Source organism: Zootoca vivipara, chromosome 5 (assembly GCF_963506605.1).
Source record: "Zootoca vivipara chromosome 5, rZooViv1.1, whole genome shotgun sequence".
Taxonomy (NCBI): Eukaryota; Metazoa; Chordata; class Lepidosauria; order Squamata; family Lacertidae; genus Zootoca; species Zootoca vivipara.
Window position 1 is genome coordinate 443,488 of NC_083280.1, and position 17,162 is coordinate 460,649.

The following is a 17,162-nucleotide window of genomic DNA, read 5'->3' on the forward strand; positions in this document are numbered from 1 at the left end:
TTAAAAACTTCCCTATCCAGGGCTGCCTGGTCTCCCAGCCTCTACACCACACGGACTCCCTTTCCTAAAATGCCTTAGTCTTTCCTCCCTGGGGTAGTTTTGGTTCTCCTCCTCTGCACTTTCCCCAGCGATCTCCATTGGAGGCACCAGGGGTGGGCCCCATATTTTGAGAAGCATTGCAGGAGTTTCCCAGAGTGTGAAATGCGTCCCTGCCGCCGGAATGCTTGATCTCTGCCCCCCCCCCCCCATTTTAATATTACGTTGCTGAGAGCCCGCCTCCCCTGTTTTTCAGCTTGTGTTGCATGGCACAGTGTTTGCCCGCATGGCACCGGACCAGAAAACCCAGCTGGTGGAGGCTTTGCAAAACGTAGAGTAAGTATCCCTCTAATTTTGACTCTGCTGCTGCTCTTGCTGTTGCTTTGACCCGACTCTTCAGGCAGCCCCAAAGCTTCTGAAAACTCTGAAGCAGCAGTTCTCCGGTTTAAAGGTGAGGCTTGCTCTTCAGGGAGAAACCACGCCACCTCGCGAGGGGTGTTGCCCCTGCCCTTGGGCCAGGGAGGCAGGAGCCAATCTCCAGGGGTCAGCCCAGGCCACACCCCTGACCTCTTCCCAATCGGGGATCAAGCTTCAGCCCGCTTGGGGGCCGGCTGGCCAGTCCTCTTGGCACCAAAGGGCCACCTTTTAGAATCTGCCCCTGCCCTTCCCCTGAGTTGTTGGGTCCTGCCTCTGGGGGGCGGCGGGGGGGGGGGGAGACAAGCACGCGGAGCCAAGCTGGAGCTGCTCTCCCCTTGACAAGTGCAATGAACTTCACTCTGCTTTCCATGAGAAGAAGAGGGCCCTGGTGTCTTTCTCGGGCCAGAAGGCTCAGGCTGAACATCTTGCCCACCATGCAAAGCAAAGCACTCTGGCGCCCTCTGACGGGCGCAGCCTTCCCTCTGGGAAAACACATCCAAGTTTTGGTTTATTACTGAATGAGTCATTGGCCAAAGCGTAAGATGACATTTTTGTGAACTGGAACTTGGCTGTGGAACTGATGTCAGAAGCCCATTTCAGCTCAGAGCGTAGTGAGAGCCTGCTGGATGAGGCCGGTGGCCCATCTAGACCAGCATCCTCTTCTCTCGGTGGCCGCCCAGATGCCCCCAGACGCCATCGAGGTTGCTTAGTTTAAGGCTGCGCTGTGTTCTGAATCCTCCAGCATTCGGCTTCTTTGGAGAGAGGGAGAATACTTGTCTCTATCCACTTTCTCGATGCCATGCATAATGTTATAATTTTTGGCCCCCTCAAACACTGTAAAGGCTCCTTGCTGTGAAGGGGGGGGGGTCTAAGGGCTTTGCATCCTGGCCTGTGTTGCAGAGAAGGCTTGTTGCTGTGGCACTGGCTTTGCCAAGCAACTGTGCCCCCCTTGCCTGGCTTTGTGGGAGCCTGGGCAGGACTGCCAGCGTGGAGGCCTCTCTCTCGCTCCGGAGGGCACCAGCGCTCTTCCTCCTGACCATCTCTGGCTGCCTGGCTTGCTTGCCCGCTCACCCAACGATGCCAGGCAGCTCTGCTTCTGCTTCATCGCAGTCAACCAGTGGCGATTTGGGCAGAAGCTTCTCCTCTGCTTTCTTGCATGTAAACGTGATTTTAAAAGGCGCTTCTCTGGATGTGCCCTGTTCTGAAGCCTAGGTTTCTCTTCCCGCTGGGAGTAACGCCCTGAAGCCATCTTTGATGCAGCTCAGGATTCCCAGGCCGTGGTCCTGGTCCTCAGCCCAGATGCCCAGGCGCCAGGCGGGGGGCGGGGGGCAGGCGGGCAGGCTTGCTTTGGGGCCAAAATGCTGTGGGGTCCTGGCTCTCCCTTGCTTCTTCACACAACACATCGTGAAACTATGGAACTCCCTCCCACCAGAGGCAGGGATGGCCACCAACTTGGGTGGCTTCATAAGAGGATGAGGCAAATTCATGGCGAGGGCTAAGAGTGGCCCCTGGCCAGGAAGCCACTGAGGGGAGAGTTGCTCTCTTCCCATTGTGACCCAGAAGATTCCTCTTGCCTTCTCATGTTCTCCCTCTCTGCGCTTTTGCAGTTACTACGTCGGCATGTGTGGCGATGGGGCAAACGACTGCGGGGTGAGTAGCCTCTTCTGCTTCCACGTGATTCTCATCCGCCGGTTCATCCCTTGCAACGGGAGAATTAACCCTTTCCTTTCTGCTCTGTTTGCAACTGGCCAGGCACTGAAGAGGGCGCACGGTGGCATTTCCCTGTCGGAGCTGGAGGCCTCTGTGGCGTCTCCCTTCACCTCCCGGACGCCCAGCATCTCCTGCGTGCCGAGCCTGATCAGGTAAGGGCTGCTTGGAGGGTCTTTCGGGTCCCACACGGGCTCCGTGGGGGCCCCTTGCACAGCACAGCTACCCCCCTCCCTGGGAAACGGGGGTGCCAGCCAAGAGAAGGGCCTGGTGGAGGAAGTTGTTTCCCGTTGCGGAGGGGTGGCAGGTCTCGCCAGCCTGAAGGGCGGCAGCAGCAACCAAAGCCCAGCACAGAATACCCACAGGTGGTCAAGCCCCACTGGGGTCCTGTGTCCAGTTCTGGGCACCTCAGTTTAAGAAGAATATCAGTGCAGCTGAAGAATCTTTGGCAGGTGGCCATCCAGCTTCTGTTTAGAAACCTCCAGCGAAGGGGAGTCCCGCCTTTTGAGGGACTCCATTCCCCTGCCCACCGGCTCGTCTTCCCATCAGGAAGTTCTTCCTAAGCTCTTACCTGGCCTCAGGTATGCAGTGCTTGACTCGCCTGGATTTCTCCATGTGGATTTCTTTGTCTTCACAGGGAAGGCCGGGCTGCTTTAATAACCTCCTTCTGTGTGTTCAAATTCATGGCTTTGTACAGTATTATCCAGTACGTCAGTGTCACCCTGCTGTATTCTGTGAGTATTGGAGTCCCTGTCCCCGATGGTGGGGCTTCGCAACATTATGTGTCTGTGAAGCTCTCCTCCTCTCCCTCTGATTGGCTCCGAGGCACGAGCTCCCACCCCCTTCCCATCTCCGCTCTCACCTGATAGGCCCTGAACAGGTGAGGAGCAGCAGGGAGAGTTTCACAGCCATCTTTCCCCCAATGGCTCATTCCCTGTGCAAAGTCTGTGACATTCTTTGCTTCTCTCTCACCTCCGTTTCAACCAGAAATTCTTCATGGCAGGTGGTGAAATGGGTTGGGGGGAAATCACCTTGCAGAAGGCCTCTGAGCAGGTTCCCGGCGGAGGTGGGACTTGAGCCCCTGAGCTTCCAAGCAGCCCTTTAGCTGGCCTTCAGGACATAAAAGAACCCCTGCTTCCATCCCCTCTGAAATCCCCCTGGCGGTTCCTTTGCAGATCCAGAGCAACCTGGGAGATTTCCAGTTCCTCTTCATCGATCTCGCAATAATTCTGGTGGTGGTCTTCACCAGTGAGTATCCTTCTCCTCCAAGACAGTCCTCCCTTTCTGGGCCAGCTTTGGCCGGCAGGCCTCTCTCCTTCCCTAGCCCTGGCAGCTTGCAGAGTTGTGAGTCCTGCAGATTTCATGGTGAAGCTGATGCACAGGAAACAAGGGACCCAGTCTCCTTGCAGCTGTCCATCCCAAACCCAGAATCCCAACTCCTTGCCCAATTCTGGTGTGTGGTTTCAGGGGGGAAAGGGGGCTGCAAAATTCAAGCTTCTACACGTCACCATAGCTCCTTTCCAGCCTCCCCTGGCAGGTTGCCTTGTGCAGAACGAGCAGCTCTCTGCTCCCGAGTTTGCCTGGTTTACAAACAGGTTCCAAGGGTGCAGAGCTTTGCTCGGTGGATGTGTGTTGCTTCTCCCTTTGGGTCTCAGCTCCGGCGGCTGCTCCTTCTCTCTCTGCAGTGAGCCTGAATCCTGCGTGGAAGGAGCTTGTGGCGCAGAGGCCTCCTTCCGGCCTCATCTCGGCTCCCCTCCTCTGCTCCGTCCTTTCCCAGATCCTCATCTGCCTTGGCTTCCAGACCCTGGGCTTCCTGTGGGCCAGGCAGCAGCCCTGGTATGAGACCTGGACCCCTCACTCAGAGTAAGTTACCTCAGGGGGCCACGTCTGGGTCCACGGCGGGGGGGGGGGAGAGTTTCACCTTGGAATCTGTGGGAACCGCAGACCAGGGGCCTCCCACCTGCCCTGTGTGTGTGTGTGTTCCACCTAAACATTAGGAAGAACTTCCTGACAGTAAGAGCTGTTCGGCAGTGGAATTTGCTGCCAAGGAGTGTGGTGGAGTCTCCTTCTTTGGAGGTCTTTAAGCAGAGGTTTGACAGGCATATGCTTTGATGGTGTTTCCTGCTTGGCAGGGGGTTGGACTGGATGGCCCTTGTGGTCTCTTCCAACTCTATGATTCTATGTTCGTGTTCGTTCCCAGGAGAAACCACCTCAAAAGTGTCTGCCTCTTAATTTTGTTTATTTCTTATTTCATAAAATTTATGCACCACTTGATTGTAAAAAAAAAAAGCCTCAAAGTGGTTTACAGAAAGATATTTTTTTTAATAACAACTCCATGGTGGTCTGCCTCAGAAGACAACAGAGGAGTGAGCCTCTGAAGGTGAAGTCAGACCATTTAAAATACTCAAACAGATTTACATGACCACAACTTTCCAAGCATCTGGACAGGCTTGTCTAAACAAGATGGTTGAGAGTCCAGCAGAGGCGCCTGTTGATCTCCATCGGCAAGGAGTTCCAAAGGGCAGCTGCTGCCACACTAAATGACCTGAGTTCTTACCAATGCAGAGCAGGGATCACGGGGCCCCTGTAGCAGCGCCACCTTCCACCCAGCGAAGTGATGGAGGGGGTGCAGGTGGGGTCAGGGGATTTCGGAGGTAGACTGGTCCCAGGTTGCTACGGGCTTTATGTACTAATAGCAATATGCTGGGTCCAGTAAATACCCTGTTTCTCCAAAAAAATAAGACATACCCATAAAATAAGCCATAGCAGGATTTCTAAGCATTTGCGCAATATAAGCCATAACCTGAAAATAAGACATAGTGATAGGCGCAGTTCTGGAGGCCGCCAAGGAAGAGGCTAGGCTGGACATGTAATAAAAAAATAAGACATCCCCTGAAAATAAGCCACCGTGTTTTTGCTTTTTTTGAGGAAAAATAAATATAAGACGGTGTCTTATTTTCAGAGAAACACGGTAGTAAAAGTAGCAATCATAGTTACAAGTAGGTAGCCGTGTTAGTCTGATGTAGTCAAAACAAAATAAAAAAATTCCTTCCAGTAGCACCTTAGAGACCAACTAAGTTTGTCATTGAGCTTTCGTGTGCATCTGAAGAAGTGTGCACAAAAGCTCATACCAATGACAAACTTAGTTGGTCTCTAAGGTGCTACTGGAAGGAATTTTTTTATTTTGTTTTAGCAATCGTAGTAATAGTAATTTTTATTGTCTTAACTGATTGGGGCATCTTTTTACTTGCTCCAAGGTGTTTTGTTTAATTGACTGATCTAATGTAGTTAATTGCAGCCCTTGAAACAGCAGACTTCCCTTCTCTAAGGACATTTAGGAGTGCATTTGGGATGGGCTTGTTGGCAGCTCTCTGGGCTGTCTCCTCTTGCTAGAGAAGTGCAGGCAGGCAGGCAGGCAGAGTGTGTGTTGGCCTTCTGTGGGCAAGGAATCCCTTATCCTCCATGAAGGTGGCCAGTAAGCAGAGAGATGGGGTCCCTTGCTGAACCCCCCTCCTTGTGGGAGGAAGAGATGCTCTAATTCCACCCACCCACCCCAGACCAGCCCATCCCTATAGAAGGAAGAAGCCACCCCTAAGAAGATAAAGAAGATTGGTAAAGCACATTAGTGAACTATGCAGGACATATTAGATCATTTGAAACCCAAGAAAGAAAAAGGACATTGATTTTTAAAAAGGGGAAATGCTTAGGGCATACCTTGCAAGCTTTGTGTATAGGCTTTTCCATTGGTTGAGCTTTCAGAAGTCACTTGTAACAAGATGAATAAGGTTTTTAAATTGGACTGTTAAGAATATAAGATTTTATGGACGTGCATAAATAAGCATAAAATAATGGAACCAGGAGGGGGAGTGGAGGGAAGTCAATTAAGATGTATGATTTAAATTTTTGATTGTGATGTTCTTTTTTTTTGTTTTTTGTTATTTTAAAATTAATAAATTGTGTTTGTCCTCCCCCCCCCCAAAAACTTGGGTTTTGCAGCGCCTGCAATGTTTCAAGGGCTCCCTTTGCCAACGCCTCTCAGCACAAGAACAAGACCCTCCACGACGAGCACAACATCAGGAACTACGAGAACACGACGGTCTTCTTCATCTCCAGCTTCCAGTACCTCATTGTCGCTGTGGCCTTTTCCAAAGGGAGGCCCTTCAGGCAGCCTTGCTACAAAAACTGTACGTGGGCCAGAGTTTCGGAGGGAGAAGGGGGGCCCGAGCCAGAGCAGCGCTGATGGGCAAGCAGGATGGGGGGACGGACGGACTCTGCAGGCGCCCTCGCCCTTCGTAGGATTCAGCTTCCTTGCAGAGGAGGTGCTGCGATGCTTGGATGCCGCCTGCCCTGTAGAGAGAGGGGCAGGCAGGCTCTCGCCTCTCTGCTAGCGGAATTGCTTGCAGGAGGGCAGAAAATGGCCTGGGATTAGAGGGGTAGAAAGGAGCTATTAAAGGGCCTGTCGAAAGACCCTTCTCACTTATTTATTGTGTATGTTAAAATGGATAGTCGCTTTATCTTGTCAAAGGCAACCTCCAGCCAGCCAGCCAAGACCCCAAAGAGATACATTAGAAGCAAGGGGGGCAGGAAATCTTAGACATTAAGAACACCCCACCCACTTCTTAAAGGCCACGGATACAGACTAAAGGCCTGCTTATAGAGTAATTTTTTCTCCTGGCGTCTAAAGATAAATAGTGATGGTGCCACGCAGGCCTCCCTGGGAGGAGGAGCCCACAAGTGGGAGCCATTGCAGAAAAGGCTGTTCTCGTGTTGCCACCCTCCAGACCTCTCATGGCGGATGCTCTTCTCCAGGAGAGGCCTGGAGGGTGGCAACACGAGACTCTCCATTTCAATATACACAATAAATAAGTTGGGCAGGCAGGGAGGGGGGGGGCTCCTTGGCTCAGGAGGGGGTCAGGATTGGGAATGGGCTCCGGGAGATACAACCTCACAGCCTCCAAATTATGGCACAAGGAGATAGTTTTGTTGGATTTTTTGAATAGTCAAGTTACTTTAGAGCCGGTCTAATGTAAATACTGTCTGTTTAAGAGAAACAGGTGCCGGTGTTTCTGTTAACTGCTCACAGGCGTGGGCTCTGCTTCTTGTATATAAGGCTCTGCCAGAAAGCCTTCTGTATCTCTTAGTTAGATCGTTCAGTTTGATTCATCTCTAAGTAGATCACTCTCTCAGTTGTTCTCAGATTAAGAGATTCCTTAGTTGAATCTTAGTATGAGAGTTGCTTAGTTATAAAGCTAGGTAAAGGTAAAGGGACCCCTGACCATTAGGTCCAGTCGTGACCGACTCTGGGGTTGCGCGCTCATCTCGCATTATTGGCCGAGGGAGCCGGCGTATAGCTTCCAGGTCATGTGGCCAGCATGACAAAGCCGCTTCTGGCAAACCAGAGCAGCACATGGAAACGCCGTTTACCTTCCCGCTTGGAGCGGTTCCTATTAATCTACTTGCATTTTGACGTGCTTTCGAACTGCTAGGTTGGCAGGAGCTGGGACCAAGCAATGGGAGCTCACCCCGTCACAGGGATTCGAACCGCCGACCTTCTGATCAGCAAGCCCTAGGCTCAGTGGTTTAACCACAGCGCCACCTGGGTCCCCCGTTATAAAGCTAGTTTACTGTTAATTCTTGGGTAGTTTAATGGGAGTTATGTGGGAGGTTTGGAATGGGTTGAAGGTTGGAATGTTGCTAAGAGAGAAAGCATTTATCTTTAGTTTAAAGTCTCTTTAGAGTCAGTTTTTCAGTTAAAGAAACCCAACCGTTTGTATTTTCATCTGCATACTTTTACAAGTGTGCAGCTGGTAAGGGGTTTCATATAAGGGAGATAATACCCTACGCTCTTGGTGGTGTTTTCTTAGCCAGGTCAACTTCTGACTGCGTATACTCTGCGTGAAGCGTACTTTAAAGGGCCGCTGTAAAACTGGGATATATGATTTAGGTTAAGCAGGTTTCAATATCCAGTTTTCTCCAATATTATTCTTATCATACATGTATATATATTCCAAGAAGTTTTGCCAAGCAGGGCTTTGCCTGCTTAAAGGCATCTCTCTTCTCCCTGTTCTCCCTCCTCCCCTGCAGATCTCTTTGTTATCTCGGTGATCGTTCTGTATGCCTTCATCCTTTTCGTCCTGCTGCACCCCCTGCAGCCCATCGACTGGTTCCTTGAGGTAAGCCCAGAAGAGGCCGCCCTGCCATTGCCCGGTGCCAGTTCCAGGGGCCTCCCCAGAGGGGGGCAGTAAAAACCCCCATTGGTGTAGAATGTTTGATGGGTTTTAATAGCAACGCCGTCTGAGACTTTGCATGTATCAGGAAGACCTTCTCCCTGCAAAATCAGATCAACCCCTTTGTGTGAGGGAGGGACCAGGTGCTCCTTAGAGGCCTTACCCCCCCCCCCAAGACATCTGCCCCTGCTGGCTTTCCAGTTTCTTCATGCGCCAGTGACTGTATCACGAACTGCCATGTAAAGGCTCACTTCCGTGAGAGATCTATAAAGATCCAAAGCAATTATGGAGTGATCTGAGGCAGCGTTCGAGTGTATATTAGTCTCTCCCACTTGAGTCCACACATCATTAGAAATTTAAAAAAAAATCCACATGGGAGTGCTTTCTAAGCTAATGCGAGAAAATGGTGTAATCCCCCTCCTGAGGATGTTTTCTCCTGCCAAACATCTATTAAGACTCAAGTCCTAGTTTGAAATAATATCTGAGGGATCCTGCTGTCGTCACGTGGCCTTGGAACCACCCCAATTCTCTCCATTTGCACATTCAGAACACGCTCAGGATCCCACCAGGAGCCTTTCCATGAAGTCTTACCATTTTTAAAGAGTGGATGGTAGAAATTTGGCCTGGCCCAATTTAGGGAGGTAGGGAAGGACAGGGGCCGGATTGTGGGGTCTTCCATTGTGTGCAGCCTCTCTGCCTGCCCTTTTGACGCTTTCACACGTGTGTGTCTCCTGCTTTGCAGCTGGTCTGCGTGCCGTATCCGTGGCGAGTGCGGATTCTCCTCATCGTTGTCGTCAACGCCTTTGTCTCCCTTCTGGTGGAGGTGAGTCCTGGCAGGGCTTGGAGGCAGTGGCTGCGGGTTTTCTGCTTAAAATCTCAGTCCAGCAGTCAGGGTTCCGATTTGCACAAAGCCCCACAAAGGGAGGGGGGGCGCTTCTTTCAGGCCCTCCTTTGTCAGTGCCAGTGTCTTGGGATGTCGGATGGTGGACCCTGTGAGGTGTCTTAAGGATCTAACTTCCGTCTATTTGCTCCATTATTCTGCCCTCCACTAGGGTGCTGGGAGTGTGTGTGTGTGAGTGTGTGAGCAGGGCACTTGGAATCCTTCAGCCACCACCTCTCTCTGGCTTCCAGATCCCCAAACATCAAGTGTATTGTGACAGGGAATTGCCGCAGGGCCCTGCCCCACACGCCACATTTCCTCGGCACTCCCAGAACATGCTGCTCTTCCCTGTGCCCTCTCCCGGCTTTGCCTGTGCCCCGATTCCGCCCACGCTCTGGGATTGGGAACAGCCAGCCACCCCGGCAGATGGAAGCCTTGTACGGATCTCTGCCTGATCTCTGTCAGCACAGTTGCCAGAAAACTTCAGGCCAGTCAAACTCCCAGGAGAAGTGCAAACAAGGACACCATTCTCAGGCCAGAGCTGACCAACAGGGCTGAAAGGATAGGTTGGGCTTTGCCCCATAGCGAATCCCAGTTGCTGGAGGCCACAGGAGGGGGAGAGCGCAGGTTTCCCCACCGGGTTAGCCCCTGTGAGAAGAGGATACTAGGCCAGGTGGGCCATGGGTCCGATCCAGCAGGCTCTTCTGATGTCCTTCCCTCTTTCCACAAGGCCTGTGCAAGAGACCCCATCTAGGCAAGGCACCCCCCCCTTTCCAAAGAGCCGAGCGTTTGTTAATCCTGCTCCGAGAGAGTAGGGGGGCCCCCCATGCTGCTTTCTTCTGCCCCGACTGTGCTGTTGTTGTGACCTCCTTCTCGCTAACCTGCAATGATGGCTGCTCTTCTTGATTCTTCCCCTTCCCCGGAACACACCACAGAATTTCCTCCTTGACACCATCCTTTGGAAAGTTGTCTTCCACCGAGACAAGCAAGGGGAGAACCGCCTAGGCTCCTCCTCCTCCTCCTCTTCTTCCTTCTCCTCTTCCTCCCACCCATCACAGGTTGGAACGCTGGGCTTTACTCTCCCTTGTTCACGCATGACACCCTCACGGCCGGGGGCGGGGCAGGGTTGTATGCTGGGGGGCGGGGGGGCCCACGGAGTTTGCCAGTCCCCAGCCCCGGGGCCCTCCGGGTCGGGTGCCTTGGCCCACAGTTGGGAGACCAGCCTTCCTCTCCCTTGGGTCCCCAGAGGTGGTCGGACTACAACTCCCATCATTCCTGGCCAGCGTGGTCAGGGACGATGGGGGCTGTAGTTCAAAACCATCTGGGGACCCAAGGCCCAGAAAGGCTGGCGTAGGCAAGACACGGAGCCAAGGGTCTGAACTCTGTGTCCGCCCCCTTCCTCTTCAGAGGGTATCGGGGTGAGCAAGTCTGGAGGTCTCCCTTTCCCAAAGCCAGTGGATGTATTGCCAGTGTCCTTTAAAAGGGGTGGGGGTGGGGTGGGGCCTTAAACACCCTCCTTGTGATGCTCATTGAAGTCCAGGGGGTGCAGGGGGAGGGGGGTTGTTAATTTGCATGAGGGTCAAGGTTTGGGGTGTTGGGGTTCTCTTCGGGGTCTCTGCTGCCGCCTGCCCCTTCCCCCGGAAAGGTCAGGATTGCATCTGCGTTCATCACAACAACCCTGTGAGGTAGGTTAGGCTGAGGAGGGCAGACCCTGACGGAGGGAACGTTGTAATGATGAAGTGAGGGGAAAGCTCAGGGCCGGGGCTGCCCATCTCCCACCCCAAGGAGAACGAGGAGGGGTGGGATGGTCGCCAAGGAGGTCCCTCGAGGGGAAGAACTCCTGGGCTCGGAAGCAAGGAAGCTCCACTCGGGTCAGGCAGGACCACAGCTGCTGCTGCTGCTGTTCTGGATTCTGACTGGGCCGCAGTGCAGGTCATGTGACAGCCCCCCCCCCCGTGTCAGCCACAGGCCTGCTCCCAACTGAGAGCTAAAGATCTAGAGAGACAGAGAGATGGCATGGCAGCTGGGGCAACGCGTGTGTAGTGGCACCAGGCGGGCAGAGAGAGTGATGCGCTTCCTCTTGACACTGCCTGTCCCCTCCAGCCGTGTCGTGTGGCTCCCTCAGGCCCATGTTTCTGGGGCATCGGGCACTGCACTGATGCCATGGGGCACTGCCTGTCCTGGGCAGGTGTTGGTCAGGTGGGGGGGTGAATCTGGCCTCTGCCCTTGTCCATGGTGTCTCACCCCCCTCTCCCTCTGCCCTTCCTTCCAGGAGGCCTTGGGGTGCTTCCGCGGCTGCACCCTCCCCTCTGTGCTGGGCTTCCAGAAGAGGAAGAAGCCCCCGAAAGCCAAATACGTTCACTTGGCCCAGGAGCTGCTGGTGGACCCCGAGTGGCCCCCCAGGCCCAGCACCACGACGGAGGCCAAGGAGGCTCCCCCGGCCCACCAGAACGGCGCCTGCCAGGTCATCACCGTCACGTAGCAGCGGCCTGGCCGGGCGCGTCCTCTTGCCGTCTCTGGAGACACTTCTGTCTGCGGAGCACGTGTTCGGGGCCCTCGGTCTGCCCCCCCTTTTCGCCCCCCTCCATCCCTGGAGTTCAGCGTCCCGTCGAGAGAGAACTTTTCACAAGCAATGCAAAACATTGGGTGTTTTTCCAGCCGGCTTCTCCGAGCCTCATTCCGCCGGCCAGTTCTGGGGCTCAGGCTGGGCTCCTCTGGGTTTGGGGCAGCCCTGGCCTAGCGCAGCTTCCACCTCGGAGGCTGGCCTGTGGGACTTTGGGAGCCCAGCAAGGAGGGGGTGAGTTGCCCTTACCAGAAAGGAAGGGTGGGTGTTGTGGGTGTTTGCCAAACTTGGTGCTGGGTTCCACTGGTCTGCAGTGTGCCGCAGAGTCTGACCTCGGCCGCCTTGCACGGAGCAGAGACGTCATGGTTAGTTTCCAAATGCCCTGCAGGCGCGCGCACGCACACCCCGCTCTGTGCCAAAGCCCGGCAGTCCCTGCGCCCGACTCGGCTTCGCTACAGGCTCCATGCAGGAAGGAGGCAACGAATCTGCCACACTGGCTCAGCCAGATTCTTTATTGAGAACAATAGGAAAGAGAATTGCTCCCAGCCTCCACCACCAGCACCAAGTGCTTTAAATCTGCTGAGGCCGCGCTAGGTCTCTGGCCTGTTTACACATGCATGTGCACACATACCGAGTTGCTCCGGGGGCCAAGGATCATTCGGCTACTCCAGGCTCCTGGGTGCCAAGGGCTGACCCCCTCTCCCCTCCTCTCCCCAGGCCCCTTGGCTTTTGTGGCTGGGTCTCCCTCTGGCTGTAGGGCACACACCCCATCTGTGTGTGTGTGTGGGGGGGGGTCTTTGCTTTTGAAGTTGAAGCCCAGGGGCTCTGATCCTGCCCTGGGGCTGCTGGTGGCTGTGGCAGAGAGGAGCCTTGCAGAGGAGGCAGCCCATGAATTGGGAGGGGGCACCGGCAAAGCCTTCAAGTAGGAAATGACCCTCTGCGGACAGCATCTCTTGAGCGGCAGCAAAACAGCTGGGTCCATTTCCTGCCGTTTTATACCTCAACAGAAAAGGGTGTTGTTGGAAGCAGAGTCCGGGAAGCTCCTGGCCCCAGAGTCGCGCCCCCCCCCCTGCTGCTGCCCTGTCTTGCAGGGGCCTGGCCCCCAAGGGTGCAAACGTCTTTGGCCTCTGCCGCCTGCTTCCCTCCCTGGCTACCAGGGCGTCCTTTCCACCGTGGAGGGTGGCTGGGATACGGCGCTCTGACACCTCTGGGTGCGAGTGCGAACCTCCTCCTCTCCCTGGAGCAGCAGCGACTTTCTCTCTCTCCCCTGCTCAAAATGCACGGTTATTTTGCTTAGAAAGAAGGAAGAGATCCATGAATGAAGCTATGCATCTTTTGACCTTGGGACTGTGACTTGCCAGCTCTTCATCTGACTGTACAGTAGCTCCGTTGGTGTGTGAGAGAGAGACCGAGAGAGAGCGTGTTGTGCTTAAGGAACAATGACGGAGAGGTCCTGGCCAGGGGAAGGGAATGTGTGTCTGTTTCAAGGAGTCTCGCTTGCTGGCTTGCTTCCCCCGTGCTTCCCAGGGGAAAACTGCTGGGAAGCAAAAATCTGGGACTGTCCCTGGGCAGCCAGGTCTCACTAAGGATCTTTGGGGCTGGGGGAAGCAATTTCTCAATGTGATGGCGAGAGTTTGGCCTGGGAGTTTGGGGCGCATTTGCTTTTGGCCTCCCTGAGATCTGGGCTGGCGTTTGGCCACTGTTCCTCTTGGGGCGAGCTTGAAAAAGAAGTTTGTCTTCTGGCCTCCGGAATCCAGCTGGCACACCAAAATTCTGAGTTGGTATTTTTTTAGAAAAATAAATAAATTGAGGACTCCCTTTTCTTGCTGAATCTTCCTCGAAAGCTTGTGAATTCAGGTGAACAGGATGGTTTAATGGGGGCCCCTCCAACACTCCGGGAAGTTGTTTTGCCTTTCTGCAGTAAAATCCAGGGTCACGTCGAGAACTTGGAATCTGAGTTCCTTATTAAATTATTTGCGTTTTGTGGACCTAAAGTCTAAATTTGTCCTTCTTTGTGTCAGGATTGTAAATATGGCCAATTAAATATTTTTAATTTAATTTTAATTATTATTATTTATGCACATATCTAAAGGACTAGCTCAAGAGAAGAGTAACCAGATTTTAAAAGGATATATATAGAGATATATATCGGTATCCCTCAGGGTTATTTTTAAAGCTTTTATCTTCTTCCTTTACCAGATAGCTAATGAGACGGTCATAGGATCTCTGGGTGCCCCTTCTGTGTGTCTGTATGTCGTTGGGGGGAGCAATGGGACACATCTCTCCCCAGTCCAGGCTTGCACATGCGACTGGGGACAGCTCCCTGGTGCTCCAGCCTACACGGTGGAGCCTGAAAAGTGTGTGTGTGTGTCTTTGTGTGTGACCTTCTGGTTATTAGTACTAAAATTCTACTTGGAATACGATGCAAAAAAAAAAAAAAAGCCACTTGATTCGAAAGTGGAGAATCAATTTCTTACTGCAATCTTCACATTGGAAACTTTTGAACAAAATTGCACTCATTTTCAAATTTATTTATTTTTAGTAGAGAGCATTTATGAGGACTTCCCTCCTAACTGGATGAGTTAATCTACTGTAGTTATCAGGACTGTGTCTGCACAGGGTCCGAGTGAAAGAGATGAAGAATCCTTTTCCTTAAATGCTGCAAGTTCCTTCTGAAACGATTTCCTCCGCTGTCTCAGGCCTCGAGGCTTTCAAAGAGCTCCATGACTTTATCCCTCAAAAATCCCCGTTCCGAAATGATGAAATGTTTGTATATTAGATGACAAGTTTTATTTAATGGCTCCTTCTGACATGCTAGCTTTATGCCGCATAATGTCAGGTTTTAAAAAACCCATTTCCAATGAACTTCTAAACTCTCTGGTCGATGACGCAGCCCCACCGCCGATGGACGAGACCCAGTGGTCTCCGAAGGATCCAGAAACCGGCCCTTTTGTTCCAGGGGTGCCTGCCATCTTCCTCCAGGAAATGTCTGTTTGTGCTGCTTTTATAATGGTACCGGTTGTAATAAAGGCATTTTGTGTCCTTGTACATAGTCGTAGCCCTGTAACATCTTTTGTGTGCGTGTGATTTAAGCTATTTGAAATAAAGTTGTGATTCGCTTGCTCTTTCCATCCCCTGCCCCTTCATTTCCTGCCCACCACGGAAAAGGAGTTTCCTCCACGCTCAGGTTCTCCCATAACCTGGGACTTTTTTCAAGCCGTTCTCCTCGAGCAGAAACCTGTTGGCCGAAGCGCCAGGCGGCTTAAGAATAAAAAAAATGAGACCACGGTCTCGCATGGCTGCATTCTGGGCAAATGAGATGAAGTCCTGTGAAATGGTCAACACGGAGCTTGCAGAAGGCGAGCGAAGGCTTGGGGAGCGAAGGCGAAATGAGCCGCGGCCGATGAAGTCACTGCAAAAAGGGCCAAGTGATGTGATTGCGGACACATAAAAAACCCAACTTTGCCTGCCTTGAGCTGGGTGGTGGTGGTGGAGGAGACTGGTTTGGCTGTTGCTCAGCCTGGGAAGGAATCTTGCGCTTGTGAAAATTACACCCAACGAGCACGAAGTTTGAGGTTTGCTAAAAAGCCTCAGTGAGCAGTTATTGGGGCTTGTGCAGGAGAGAGTGATGGCCACCAACAAATTCACGGAAGGGGAGGGCTGTTGGTGGCTCTGCTGTGCCTCCACAGAATCATAGAATTGTTGGAAGGGGCACCCAGGGTCATCTAGTCTAACCCCCTACAAGGCAGGATCTCATACCAGACCCTGCTTTGCAAATGTGCTAGCCGTTCTGTTGCTCCCCAACTAAATGGGCTGGAGGCAGCAAGGCTTTTGGATCCCAGTTGCTGGAAGCTGCGGGAGAGAAGAGGCTCCTGCCCTCGGATCCGAGCTTTCTGAATGCTTGGCCGATGCTGCAGTTTTCAGAAGACCTTTGTGGCTTTCTCTGTTGGCGACTGAGTGGAGCCAGCATTCAGATTTGGCCTGGCGGGTTGCTGACCGGGGGGTGGGAGGGGGAGATTTGTGGACTTCGGGCTGGCAGAATATTCTCCCTCGCCCCACCCAGCAGAATTTGGGTGTCATGACTTGTTGGTTCCTTTCCACCTTGTGCCAAAGACCAGCTTCTTGACAATGCTTGGGCTCAAGGGGACGTGCAGAAAGAGCCTTGCTGAAAAAAGCGCATTTTGCCAACTCACTTCCCACAAATGGCCAACCTGGTGCCCTTGGGAAGCCCCCCCCCAAGCAGGAGGCAAGCCATGGGACCCTCCCCCCCCCAGGTTCTGGAGTCAGAATTGGGAGGCAGCCTAAGGGTCATCAAGGCCAGGATGACCCCAGAGAGCTGGAAGCCATGACCAGCTTGCTCTCCCTCTCCCTTGCCCCTTCTAAACCCCACAAAGTGAGTGGCTGCTGCCCCAGGATCCCATTTCCCGGGTGAGACTTTCAGGCTTTCGTTTTGGGGTTTATTCCCAGAGCTGCTTCATAGCTAACCTTCGCGGAAAGGGGAAACATGCCTGGAGCTGGCTGGTTTTGGCCCAGAGCGAGAGGCCCTGTGGGATCCTGTGGTTGGCGGCTGATTCTTCCCCCATGATGCTATTCCTCCTTTGTATTCATTACTGGGTCTTCAGCCAGAACCATTTATAAGAAGGTTCACTTAAATGAAACCTGAACCCTCTGAGCTGAAAATCTGAGGATGTTTCCCTGCTGGGATAACTTGGTCCTGGCATCACCCGGAAGGATGAAGTTTTGCTCAGCAACCTTCTGAGCATCAGATTAGCTCAGTGCCTCCCAAAGTGGGTGGTAACACCCCCTGAGGGATGGGTGCTTAAAGGCAAGGGGGTGGCAGGGGGACGCTGGAGGTGCAGGTGTCTAGCCGACCATGAACAGCTGGTATCAGTGAATCAAGCTCATCAGTTTTGTTGAATTAAATAGTTTTATTCTTGCATTGCAGGGGGTTGGACTGGATGACCCTTGGGTCCCTTTCAGCTCTATAGTTCTGTGATTCTATGTATTGGATTTTGAATAAATGGGCACTTAATTGTTTCTGCTATGAATCAAAGTGTCATCCAAAGTGAGATTCTGAATAATGCTTTTTATAGGTTAGGGCTGCGGGTGCCAGGGAAGAGTTTATGGAGGAGCCAAGGGGGCGGGGGCCAAAAGAAGTTTGGGAACCACTGGCTTATCCTGAAGGAAAGTCAGCGCAGGTTAAAGGGCAGTCCTGGAAGCCTGGGGTTCCCCGCTCCTTTTCCCCATGCAGACGCAAACAGAGTTACAGACATCCTCAGTTCTTTCCAACAGGGATGAATCCTCTTCCGACCGCATTGCATCAGGCAAGTAG

General features: G+C 52.8%; 1 protein-coding gene across 6 annotated transcripts in view; it reads left to right on the plus strand.

Annotated features, from left to right (window-relative positions):
- The window catches only part of ATP13A3 (ATPase 13A3), a 50,103-nt gene extending 35,142 nt beyond the window's left edge, over positions 1–14,961 (plus strand). For 5 of the 6 annotated variants that reach the window (XM_035132984.2, XM_035132986.2, XM_060274239.1 and 2 more), the window contains 11 exons: positions 293–372; positions 2,061–2,103; positions 2,206–2,315; positions 2,798–2,894; positions 3,336–3,408; positions 3,846–4,023; positions 6,157–6,344; positions 8,245–8,333; positions 9,130–9,210; positions 10,203–10,325; positions 11,540–14,961. In XM_035132984.2, coding sequence (XP_034988875.2) covers positions 293–372; positions 2,061–2,103; positions 2,206–2,315; positions 2,798–2,894; positions 3,336–3,408; positions 3,846–4,023; positions 6,157–6,344; positions 8,245–8,333; positions 9,130–9,210; positions 10,203–10,325; positions 11,540–11,749 — 1,272 coding nt within the window. In that variant the 3' untranslated portion in view covers positions 11,750–14,961. The remainder of the gene's footprint in view (positions 1–292; positions 373–2,060; positions 2,104–2,205; positions 2,316–2,797; positions 2,895–3,335; positions 3,409–3,845; positions 4,024–6,156; positions 6,345–8,244; positions 8,334–9,129; positions 9,211–10,202; positions 10,326–11,539) is intronic. The other variant, XM_035132990.2, reaches the window with a different exon arrangement.
- The last annotated feature ends 2,201 nt before the right edge of the window (positions 14,962–17,162 follow it).